The 12,098-nt window shown below is 34.9% G+C and overlaps 1 protein-coding gene and 1 non-coding gene across 7 annotated transcripts in view; one reads left to right on the top strand and one right to left on the bottom strand.

Moving 5' to 3' along the window:
• Window positions 1-11,309, top strand: part of Intu (inturned planar cell polarity protein) — an 88,321-nt gene extending 77,012 nt beyond the window's left edge. For 3 of the 5 annotated variants that reach the window (XM_078020691.1, XM_078020688.1, XM_005335503.5), the window contains 3 exons: window positions 3,154-3,343; window positions 5,660-5,817; window positions 7,529-11,309. In XM_078020691.1, the coding sequence (XP_077876817.1) occupies window positions 3,154-3,343; window positions 5,660-5,817; window positions 7,529-7,640 (460 nt within the window). In that variant the 3' untranslated portion in view covers window positions 7,641-11,309. Of the gene's footprint in view, window positions 1-3,153; window positions 3,344-5,659; window positions 5,818-7,528 lie in introns of those variants that run through there. The other 2 variants (XM_078020689.1, XM_078020690.1) reach the window with 2 other exon arrangements.
• The window catches only part of LOC106145196 (uncharacterized), a 146,479-nt gene that overhangs the window by 43,743 nt on the left and 90,638 nt on the right, over window positions 1-12,098 (bottom strand). The window lies entirely within an intron of this gene.

The raw sequence follows: 12,098 nt of genomic DNA, 5'->3' as shown, positions 1-12,098 counted from the left end.
AACATAAACTAGATACAGCAGTCAACCAATAAGGAACCTCCACACTTAATGGCTCGCTGGCGTTACTTCACAAACCACTCCCTCTGGCAAAATGCCAGGCACCATCCTAACTTGTTTACAGACCCTAACACCTGAATGTGTATTTTAAATAGTTATAAAAATGTCCTTTAAACAATTAAATCTGAAACAAACTTTTTATGGAACCCTAAAGTACCTTCATAAAACCCTAGTGTTCATCTAACAAGAACTACTGAAATTTTATTACTTCCATATAATTTTAAAAAATATTTGTGTTATTTTGGCATTATCTTTAGTAAATAGAAACTCTTCTTTCAAGTTCAGTAGCTTAAACAAATTCACATGTAATGTAAATCATAGGTTCTACTATTTTAAAAGACATCAAAGATATAAAATTAAAATATATATTAAGAATACTATCTATACCAGACGTTTCATTCAGCAAACAAATGCTGTCCATTCTGCATTTCAGTAGTACTTGAATCCATTCAGCCCATTGATGCTTCCTGGTTTATGGTCCCTTTCTCTCTCCCTGGAGTCACTGCATTAGTCTCCCAGCCCCCAGCCCCCCGCCCCAGTCTATTCTCTCTCTCTCTCTCTGTAAATTTCTCAATCTATTCTCTAGTGCAGGAATGACCTTTCCAAAGATCAAATCTGAATTTATCTACTTTTTAATACAAATCTTTGTCTTCCTATTGGGTAGTTGGTGATTTCTAAACTTTCAGTTAATATATGAACAAATTTATGGCTTTCAAGAGCTAAACTTGCTTTTTGTGGATTATTTCTTTATGATTAGAGCTTTATGTAGTTATACATAGTAGTTGGGTTAATCCCAACAAACTCATGTGCATGTAAATGGATTTCAGTTCATGACCCTACCTTTTCCTTTCCCTCCTCCCCTTTCCAGTTCTCCTTCCTCTACTCTACTAGACTTCCTTTCACCCATCTGTGAATTTGTATTTGATTGGTTCTTTTTGTTATCCTTTGAATTTGTATTTGATTGGTTCTTTATGTTATCCTTCCCTCCCACTTTTCTTTATTTTACTCTAGCTTCCTGTATGAGAGAAAACATTCAACCTTTGAGTTTCTGATTTTGGCTAGTTTCACTTAGTATGGTGTTCTCTATTTCCATCCATTTACTGGCAAATACCATGATTTCATTCTTGTTAGTGGCTAAGTAGAACTCCATTGTGTGTGTGTGTGTGTTTGTGTGTGTGTGTGTGTTTGTGTGTGTGTGTGTGTATCATAATTTCTTAATCTATTGATGGCATCTGGGTTGATTCCATATTAGCTATCATGAATTGTGCTAATGTAAACATTGATGCTGTAAAAAAAAATCACTATAGTGATTTTTAGATCTTTTGGGGAAATACCAAGGAGTGGGATAGTTGGGTCATATGGTGATTTCATCCTTAGATTTTTGAGGAATCTCCAAACTGCTTTCCAAAGTGGTGGTTGTGATTTATTTTTGAGAGAAATTTTATAGATCACAAAAATGTTGATTCTAACCTCCCAATCTTATTAATAGTTCTTTCTTAAGAATAATTTGTCTTCTGTGCCTTTTCTTCAATTCAAACACCTCTAGATTAAAATATGTTTTAAATTATTTTCCTTTTTTAGTCACTATACTTATTTTCATCATGACTATTTAAGATTTTATTCCTTGGAAGGTGATTTTATTCCTTGGAAACACTCTGTACATGGAGTACTCCATAAGAAGAATCAGCTTGGTAGTCTGCTCACAACTGCTTCCATCTCCTTTAAGAATTCTGTCCTACCTCACATATGAGCAGGTCATGGACTTGGTATAAGAACTGCCCTTACATGGTAGTTATTAATGAGCCAGCCACCCTGCTGAGAAATGGGAGAACAACACACACATGATTCCCCCACTCCCAATAGGTCTGTTTCCTAATCCCTGGTTTAAGAGATAAGAGGTTTATTTAGGTCATACTACCTAATTAATTAAAAATATAACAGGAACTTAACTAGCATGTGGCCTAGGTTCTAAAATATGCCTTTTCCCTGCCTCCGTACTTAACAGCTGGAGAATAATCAACCAAAGGTATTTTTTAGTATAGACAGCCTTTATCACAAAAGTCTTGGAATGGTCAGCTTGAGTGTTTGAGATGTAGAAGGGAATTGCCCACCATATAAAGACTGCCAGTCAAGAGTCAGCAGTGGAGAATAAAAAATAAGGTATAGGAGAGCAAAGCTTCAGAGTCGGCTAAGCCCTGACACTTGGCTATGCAACTTCATTCAAGTTAATCCAAGCTCATTGACCATGGTTTACTCATGATTAAAGTAAGGATGGTAATATTTAAGATCCTGCAGGGTCATTATGAAAATTAAAATAAAAGTGCTTCAAAAAGTTTTGCAGGTACATAGAGGATGGTCAGTATTTGATAGCCATTATTATTTTGTTGTTGCTATTATTGTTTTTCTTTAGCTTTTCTTACTATTGGCAGAAATAAGCAATATTTATAGATTCTGCTGACTTATCTAAGATTAAATAGGGAAGGAAAAATCGGGGAAGAAAATGAAAATGAAAATATTAAGATCACATAGAGCAAGAGTGTACTGAGTGTACTGAGAAGTGGCATAATAGTACCAGCTATTGCCACAGTATTATAGATTAATCTAGCTTGCAGTTTGGTAATAATTTTATATCAGTTCAGAATCATTACTTTTATTATCATGGCAGAAGACTAATTTAAAGACCCATTTAGTTTTATGAAAGGTATTTTTATGTATGGTTTACCTTGTTCATGGTTTGTAGATATCTAGACCAGACATCATCTGAGTTATTCATTACCAACCATGGAAAAAGAGGGCTTGGCCAATTGGAGTGTTTAGCAAAGGGATGATTAAGTTACTTGGAGATATATATTGGTGTTTGTTTATCCTTGCATAATAGGTTGTGTTTGCCTCTATCAAGGAAATTAATAATAATCCAAGCCTGTTTAATTAAGGATGAAGAGAGGATTAAAAATAGATTTCCTTCCCGAATTGCACTACTAATTGTAAAAAGTCTACAGAATTCAAAATGACATAATACTTTTAAATTTACTTGAATTTCTTTTTTCTTTTCTCTTTTCTCCCTATCTTCCCTCCCCCCACCCTTTTCGTTTTGAGATTGACATCTGGTCCTGAGAACACACTTTTCCACTATGTTGCCTTAGAAACAGTACAAGGAATCTTCATTACTCCTACCCATGAAGAGGTGGCACAGCTCAGTGGCTCTATCCACTCACAGCTAATAAAGAATTTCCATCAGTGTTGTCTTTCCATTCGTGCAGTTTTCCAACAGACTTTGATGGAAGAGGTAAAATAAGTTTATAAATATAGTTTTTTGCCAATATCATTCCCAAACTCCACACACTCGGTAATCAGTATGTCCAGCAATGCATTCAAGGTTTTTTTGGGTTTTTTTAACAATCAGCCAACCAATTTCTGGATTATACTCAATCTAGTTAATCTCAAAATGTTGTTTTATAGTAGAGTTAAATGTCCTATATTAGTATTTTAGGTAAACAGTGGATCCATGTTTTCTATAGCGAAGTAGAATATAGTAGTTTGTAATGTAAATTAACTTCCCATATTTGATATCTGTGACTCAGCCATTAAGTCAATGATATCTACCAATTGATACCTAAAATAATTCTAATAATTCTGTGACTGTTCAACCACCAATACGGAGCATAATGGATTAAGGTATAGCTATGGACAAAATACTATTGCAGGTGTTTTAGCAGTTTGTTCATTGATTACTTGCTTTTTAACCCACGATGAAGTTTCATATAATATTGTTCCTGCTAGATAAGCACCAATGCAGTATGTAATTAAAATACCAGTTAGATTGTTTAAAATATCAGTTACATGTTAATTACTTGAAAAGGATAGTCATACAAGAGTTCACTTGTGACTGATCCAACATCATACAGCCAAAAGACTTCTCTGAAGATGGCTATAATGTATACAGCAAGATGTAAGTGAGAATGCCAGGTTTGTGCAGAACTTAAATTTAAAACTAGAACATTAGGCTGGGAATAAGGAATCCTGGACTGAACCTCAGCTGTTGGCATTTCCTCAGGGTGGGCTCATTCAGCAATGAAATTCTGTATCTTATGGGATTTCTTTGAGTTCTCAGAAATTTTTATTCTGCAAAAATGTTATGCTTACCATACCCCATGTACTGTAGGTTATTATGCTGCTCCTTTCCTATTTAGCATAACTGGTTAGATTCTGAACAAAAATATTACATTAACTTATTTGATAATATTTAGTAATATAAATTAGTCTTCCTGGTATCATTTAAGGATTTTTTTTTTTTTTTTTGGTGGTACTGGGGATTGAACCCAGGGCTTTGTGCATGCAAGGCAAGCATTCTATCAACTGAGCTATGTCCCAAGCCCTCCTGGTATCATTTAAAATGTTGAGATACTACTCTGCACCAGACTAGGTGCCTTGGTTAAAGTGGGGACAAAACAAACTCTCTTCCCTGAAGCCTACTTTCTGATGGAGAAGATGAAGAAATTAGTAAATAATATATGGGGTATTTTAAGTGTCACAAGGAAAAATAAAATGTGTAAAGATAAGAGATGTGTTACTATTTTAAAAAGCCTGGCTGATGAGGTCAAGTAGCATCTCAGCAGAGGCAGGAAGGAGTGCTGGGGTGGCCGCATGGCGTCTGGAGCCAAATGCAAAGCTACAGAGTTTGGAGGGTCTGGGGAAGCTCATAGCCTCCTGATCAGGCCAAGAGTGGAAAGGAATGAGATTACCAATGCAGCAGGGCCTGAGACTAAGACATGGACTTCCAGGCTTTTTCTGAAACAGATGGAACATTGTTACATAGTTTCATCAGAGAAAGGACAGGATACCCAGTTGTTTAAAGAACCCCTGGGACTCTTTTGGAAATCTGGTTGTAGGGCAGCAAGGATGGAGGCAGGGCCAGTTAGGAGACTATTAAAATTCGAAAAGTGAGAAACAATCACAACTTCAGGATTCTTGATGTTTTGGAGGATGAACCAAATGATTTATTGTTGGATTAGAAGTTATGAGAGAGAGAAGAATCAAGAATCGCCTATTTTATCCTGAGCCTTATAAAAAGTTTATATGTACCAAATGAGTAATTGTTTTGCTGATGCTTTCACAAATGGGAAATTTAAAGATTATGCTTCAAAGGAAGAAAAAATATAGTTTTAAATGTATGTGTTTAGGTTTATTACAAAATCTTATCCACTTAATATACATTCAGTAAGCTCCTATATTATGTACAAGCACTGTTTCTTTTTAAATATATAGAAATGAATACATTGTCTCTGCCTTTGGAAAAAAGTTTACCGTCTATCTTCTATATGAGAAAACAGACCTACAAACTGCTAATGCATTATAATATAAATACTAAACAACATAGGGCTGTGAACAAAGTGTTCCCTGGGATCATCAGGGGCACTTTACCCGTGAAGTCTCCTTTAGGAAGTAGTATTGAGCTAAGTGTTAAGGAAGAGTGGAAACCGAAGGCAAAGGGAAGAAAGGCATTGCATGCACTTAGGATCAACCATTTTGAATCTGGAGGTGAAAACATTTTAAAGTAACATTATTAATACCAGTTAATACCAACAATATCCACGATTTACAGAAAAATAAGGCACTGAGTGGTGGAGATCATGCTGATTCTACAAATTCGCTGTCCTCTCTTAACCCTGTGAAGGAATATGGTGTGTTATTTGAATGCTCACCTGAAAACTGGACTGATCAGAAAAAAACACCACCAGTTATGGCCTACTGGGTAGTAGGGTAAGTAGGAAAAAGCTATTTGAAAGTAAAATAAAATGTTAGAAAAGTGAAAGACAAGTAGTACAGCAGATCAATGTTTTAAAACATAGGCATAAAATCAATCTAGCTATAATACTTTAACATTTTAAATTTTGATTTGCTAAGTATCTCCTTTAAATCCCTCTAAAGACTTTCTCTACTTAAAAATTCTTTTTTGTTGCCTTGCAAATCAGGTAATAATCCACTATTATTCTCCAATTTCTGTCCTTCCTTCCTGACTTCCTTCTTTCCCTTCATTTCCTCTTCTGCTCCTTTTTTTTTACATGTTCTTCCCACTAGCACCTGTCAAATCTTGTTCCTGCTATTTTTTTCTACCTGGGATGTTCTATCCCTGACCCTTGCATATCTGGCTCCTTGATATTCAGACCAGGATTAGCAGGTTATCTCCTCAGAGGTTCTCCATTAAAGTAGCTAGCTACCCATTATTCACTGTCTGACCCTTTTATTGTTTCTTGTTTGCTTCTTGTCTAAGGAACTGAGTTTTGATGGACATATTGAAGGTTAAGTTGGAGAAAGAGTTGTTGAGGAAAGGGCAGCGGTAGGATTGAGGCTACTGGATACCTGCCATGGAGTACTAAGCTATATGATAAACAATTTACAAACTGTATCATTTCCATATTCTGGTCCTTGGGATTTAGAATCACCTGAGTCACTTGTTAGAATTGGAGTTGCCTGAGGCCCACCACGACCTACTGAATTCATGGAAGGAGGAATCTGTTTTTAGTGTGTAAGCTCCCCTGTGATTGTGATGTGTAATCATCAGCCTTCAGAACATCAGCATAAAGTTAGTTCTGCGTTCTGCATAGTGTATGGTCATTAGAAGAACAACAGGAGCAGCCTGTGGAATGGTGTGAACTCAGGAGAGGCCACCGATAAGAAGACCAGTGGTTCCCTATCTATGTCCACAGCATGGGAACAGAAAGAATTAAAGGGGCTGAATTAGGATGAAGCAGGTCTACATAAAGGAAAAATCCTAAAGAAATCAAACAGAACTAGTTCTCAATTTAAATTGATTGATTTACATGTGTTAATATTGTTTAAATATTTTAATATATGAACTCTTGAAGAAAACCAAAATTTTAATGTTAATTCCAATTCAATACTGTCTGCAAAAAGAACCATCATATAGTTCATGTTTTAAGAATAAACTTTAGGGGCTGGGGATGTGGCTCAAGCGGTAACTCGCTCGCCTGGCATGCGCGGGGTGCTGGGTTTGATCCTCAGCACCATATAAAAATAAAATAAAAATGTTGTGTCCACCGAAAAAACTGAAAAATAAATATTAAAAAAAATCTCTCTTCTCTGTCTTTTTAAAAAAAAAGAATAAACTTTAGAAAGTGGCAATAAAATGTTTAGATAACTTCTGCACTTTATTGATGCCAGTGCTATATATTGTAGTAATAATAATGACTAGGTTTAATATTTTTAAATTGAAGGGTATGATAATATTTATGTATTGATAAAATAAAATTTTTACACTGTTAACAATAAAAATAATTAACCTAAGGCACATGTTATTTGTTTAGAAATGAACTCTCTATAGTCTGTGATTTAGATTAGTGGTTTTTGAACTTATTACTAGTTCTTTCAAAAACATACAAATAATAAAAGGAATTGAATTTATTTTTTGTAATTTTCATTTCTGAAATGAATGTGTTCTTTTCTTCTGCAGGAGACTCTTTCTTCATCCAAAACCTCAGGAACTTTATGTCTGCTTTCATGACTCAGTCACAGAAATTGCCATTGAAATGGCTTTTAAATTATTCTTTGGATTAACCTTGTAGTTGTGTTTTTATGATTAATAGCAACATGAGTGACATGTGGAACAGTGTTAAAATTGCTGAAATCAATACACAAGAGATAATGTTTATTTTCACTGTTCAACATTGAACATAATATTGTTATTGAGATGAAATGCTGTTGGACTTGATGCATCAAGCCTTTTGTAGTATTGTGAGACATTGGAGAAGACAGTTGATTGAAATATATAGAAGGGAGTGTTAACTTATTGCCATTTTGGTATTAATATTAATTTATTGACTAGTTTGAAATAATGTAAATTGTTTCATATAAAGTTAATATAGAAAATGTTTATTTGGGAAAACACCCAATTTGTTGTTTATTTTTCTCAAAACTAGTATATTTGGTCAAAGAATCATGAAATTAGGAGGAGGTGACCAGGTTCTGTAATAAATTAGGGCGGTGACCTCATGCAAGTTTTTGCACCTCTGAGGTCCGAGAGGTTTCATGTATAAATGCAATAACCTATTCTGAGGTTTTATGTAAAATGTGCTACCTCCCCTCGCTCTTGCCTTTAGTTAGTACCTAAATTTGTAATGTCCAAACACTGATTTCTTTATAGGTCAAATGCTCTTCACTAGTATAAGTATTTGAGTGGATACCTCACTGTAGAGGAGAAGAGAAAGATGAAAATCAAACTTAGTTTTTACTTATTTAATTTTCTTTACTCTTTTAGACAACAATCTTGGTCTATTTTGACTCAGATATGTTTTTTAAATTATTTACCTATAAACATTCATTTTTATTTTTAAGGACATTCAAATATACATATACATATTTTATATAGTTCATAAAATTCAAGACAGTTATATGTAAATTGTTTTTAAAACCAAATCATGTTAAAAATACTGAAAAGTGTAGCTGAAGAAATCCTATGGTGACTTCTTTTGTAAAATGCTCACATTTGTCTTACAAATAAGGATCATTAAATATTGGGTTTTCCAGATGGGGAACACTTGGATGAATAAGAGTTTATTTGCCCTTCCATAGAGAAGAAAAAAAAACTAATTGGATAAGAATTTTCTTTTTTTTTTTTAAAGATTCAAAGGATTTTTTTTTTAAAAGAGAGAGTGAGAGAGGGAGAGAGAGAGAGAGAGAATTTTAATATTTATTTTTTAGTTTTCGGCGGACACAACATCTTTGTTGGTATGTGGTGCTGAGGATCGAGCCCGGGCCACACGCATACCAGGCGAGCGCGCTACCGCTGGAGCCACATCCCCAGCCCTGGATAAGAATTTTCTTTGGCATGAGAATTTGGTTGGTTAAGGGAAAGAAAGGAAGAACATAACAAATACTGCATTTGTAATTACCTTGTACCAAGTAGGTCCTTCATCCACCTCAGATGCCCCCAAAACTTAACAATACTGGGTTGTTTTTCTTCAAGACTTAAGTGTTGGAAGAGCTGTACCAGCCCATATAAAATCAGTTTCTGCATATCACCTGCTTCAAACATGAGCGCTTTAGCTTGGAACTAATTACAAAACATTGTGGGTGCACCATTTAAGTCACTGATCTTAGAAAAAAAATACTGTTATCTGTCATCAGTCTAAAAGATTTTCATCTGAGTATTTAAGATGCAAATCCCTGCATATTTATCTCATTAGGTACTTGGGGGCCTTGATTTTGACATTCAAATCAAGGTAAGAAATCTTAGTTCTTGAAATAATGTAAAAAATAGCTTTAAATGTCTTCCCCTTAGGATCACAATACTGAGCTGCATGGTAGACTTTTAAACTCTGTTGTAGGACTGCTTGTTTGCATATGTGTGTATTAAGGCACTTTATTTAAATATAATCATTACATGGCTTAAGTTTCTGTATGTGTCCTCCCCAACTATCAGCTGTTTCTAAAACTGGTAATTATTAATAAGTAGAGCCATCAATCACCTCAGGTTTTTGACAGACTGCACCAAGACTTGATATTTTAACACAAGGAACTTTCTTTCATTTAATGAAATTCTGGTCTGTTGATGCTTTCTTAGTATCAAGTAATCATGAGGCATCACTCAATAACTGAAATAAAAAGGCAAAGCAGACTGCTGGTCTTTTTTGTTGCTGTTTGTTTTTAGTTATATATAACAGTAGAGTGTATTTTGACATGCGTATACATGGTGTATAACTTCCCATTTTTGTGATTGTACATGGTGTGGAGTTACACTGATCGTGAATTCACACGTGAACATAGGAAAGTTATGTCCGATTCATTCTACTGTCTTTCCCATTCCCATCCCCGCTCTATTCACCTTATAACCCCTGCTGAATCCCCACCCCCTGCCTATTGTGAGTTAGCATCAGCACATCAGAACATTTGGCCTTTGGTATTTGGGATTGGTGTATTTCACTTAGCATGATAGACCACTGATCTTAATAAAAGAGGAACCGTCTGCTATGTTGTAGGCGCACTGTAATCGCCATGTTGTGGAGACTTGAACTTTTAAGAAATAAAACCAAGCATTATCTTGTTTTTCATTTCTAAATGAATTAAACATTATAGGTAAACTTCCCTATTTTTCAGATATGTTCAGATTTACATCGAAGATAGACCAATCTAATTATTTGGTAATAAAGGGGGACCGAGTAACAGTGCAGATACTCCAGAAATATGCTTTAGCAGAAATTTCTTAAAGTTATATATTATGGGTGTCTTGCTGATCTTGCCTTCCATTCAAGACTATTAATGTGAGAAACTAAAACTAGCATTTTTATTCTAATTTGTTATGTATGACAGAATGCATTACAATTCATATTACACTTACAGAGCACAATTTTGCATATTTCTGGTTGAACACAAAGAAGAGTCACACCATTGATATCTTCATACATATGCTTAGGGTAATGATGTCCATCTCATTCCACCTTTCCTACCTTCATACCCCCTTCCTTCCTCTCCCTCCCCTTTGCCCTATCTAGAGTTCGTATAACTAGCATTTTTAGAAAAATCAAGTACTCTCTTATTGCTTGATATTTTAAAAAAATATCGGTACTATCATATTGCTTATTGGTTAGTCCCAATTACATTGTAGACTCTCTAGCTTTCTTTCTACCCATTGCTGTTTCTCCCTCCACTCTTTCCTTAGCTCTTCCTTATTTCTTTTTGTCCTTTCACAGAACTAAACCTGGCAAGGGACTGTTTCTTGTTTGTGCCAAGGAACTATAGATGATGATACATAGTGACAAAAAAGTAATTTGACAGTACCTGCTTTTTTCACGTTTCTAATACAAATTGTAAAAGCTGTGGAACAGATTTCGCTGGTTTGTGTGCTTTGACCGTTATTCATTGTATTTGTTAGTTCTCTCTAAATAAAGACTGGGATACATTATGTATTATTAAAGTGTCAGCTACTACCACCGTTTATGATTACTCTCAAATATCCATTGGTTGAAAACCAAGGGAGTGAGCTAAGTCTTACCCGTGACTGTAAAACATCTTGGAAAGAAGCTGAGAACAATTATTCATCATAAACAGTTTTAAGGACTGTTAAAACTTTGGATATTAAAAAATACACAGTTATAAGTGCTATTAAAAGTTTAACCTGTACACCAAACTGTATGAAATACTTTAATTTTGTGAAGTTTTATTTCTACATTCTATATAATCACAACTATTTTTATATTGATAGTGTTAAATAAAAATGGTTTGGAGGTTTGTTTGCAGTTGTGTTGCCTTTTCCTACATACATCCAACAACTGTTTATTGAATTTCTACCCTCTGACAAGCACTGTCCCAGAGACTGATGATATAGCAGTCAACAAAAAAGCTAAAGATTCCTACTCTGTTGGAGTTTGTGTTCCAGTAATTGTGACCACCAACTAAGGATATAAAAATATGTTGATACTTTATCAACTGCTAAGAGAAAAAATAGGGAAGCAATAAACTGAGGTATGAAGTATGGCAAACAGGTGGTCAGAGAAGGGGTTGCTGAAGTGATCTTAGACCAGAAGAAAAAAAACTTAAGCATGCACATTTCTAAGGAGAAAAGAGTGAATAGTGCAAAGGCCCTGAAACTATATACTTTTACTAACATAAATCACAGTGTCCCTTCTCAAAGTCACTAAATGAAATGTAATGAAGCAAATTAAACATTTTCAGCTCCAATCCACTGAGTTGATTTGGATGTCTTACAGTTAAAAAGCTACATTTCTAAGTAGGTACTTTAATTTTTGTCGTGTTATACATCCACAGCTTAATAGCGTAAAGGAATATACGATAATGTTGTCAACTATCAAGCCAAATGTGGCCGGGAGGGAAGAGTGAAAAGAAAACTTCCCTGGGGAGCAACAGAACGCTTCGTTCTGTCCTCAGAGACACACTCATTCCCCATGGCCAGAGAAGTCTCCTCGTGGAGCCTTAGAGTTTTATCTGAAGTGAATTCAACTAATCTCTGCCTTAAGTTATGTGTTATGTGCTTATTAATGCTTAAAACTCTGAAAGGAGATCAAAAC

This window comes from Ictidomys tridecemlineatus, chromosome 9, assembly GCF_052094955.1.
Source record: "Ictidomys tridecemlineatus isolate mIctTri1 chromosome 9, mIctTri1.hap1, whole genome shotgun sequence".
NCBI classification, from domain to species: Eukaryota; Metazoa; Chordata; class Mammalia; order Rodentia; family Sciuridae; genus Ictidomys; species Ictidomys tridecemlineatus.
This window is presented reverse-complemented; position numbering and strand designations above follow the sequence as displayed.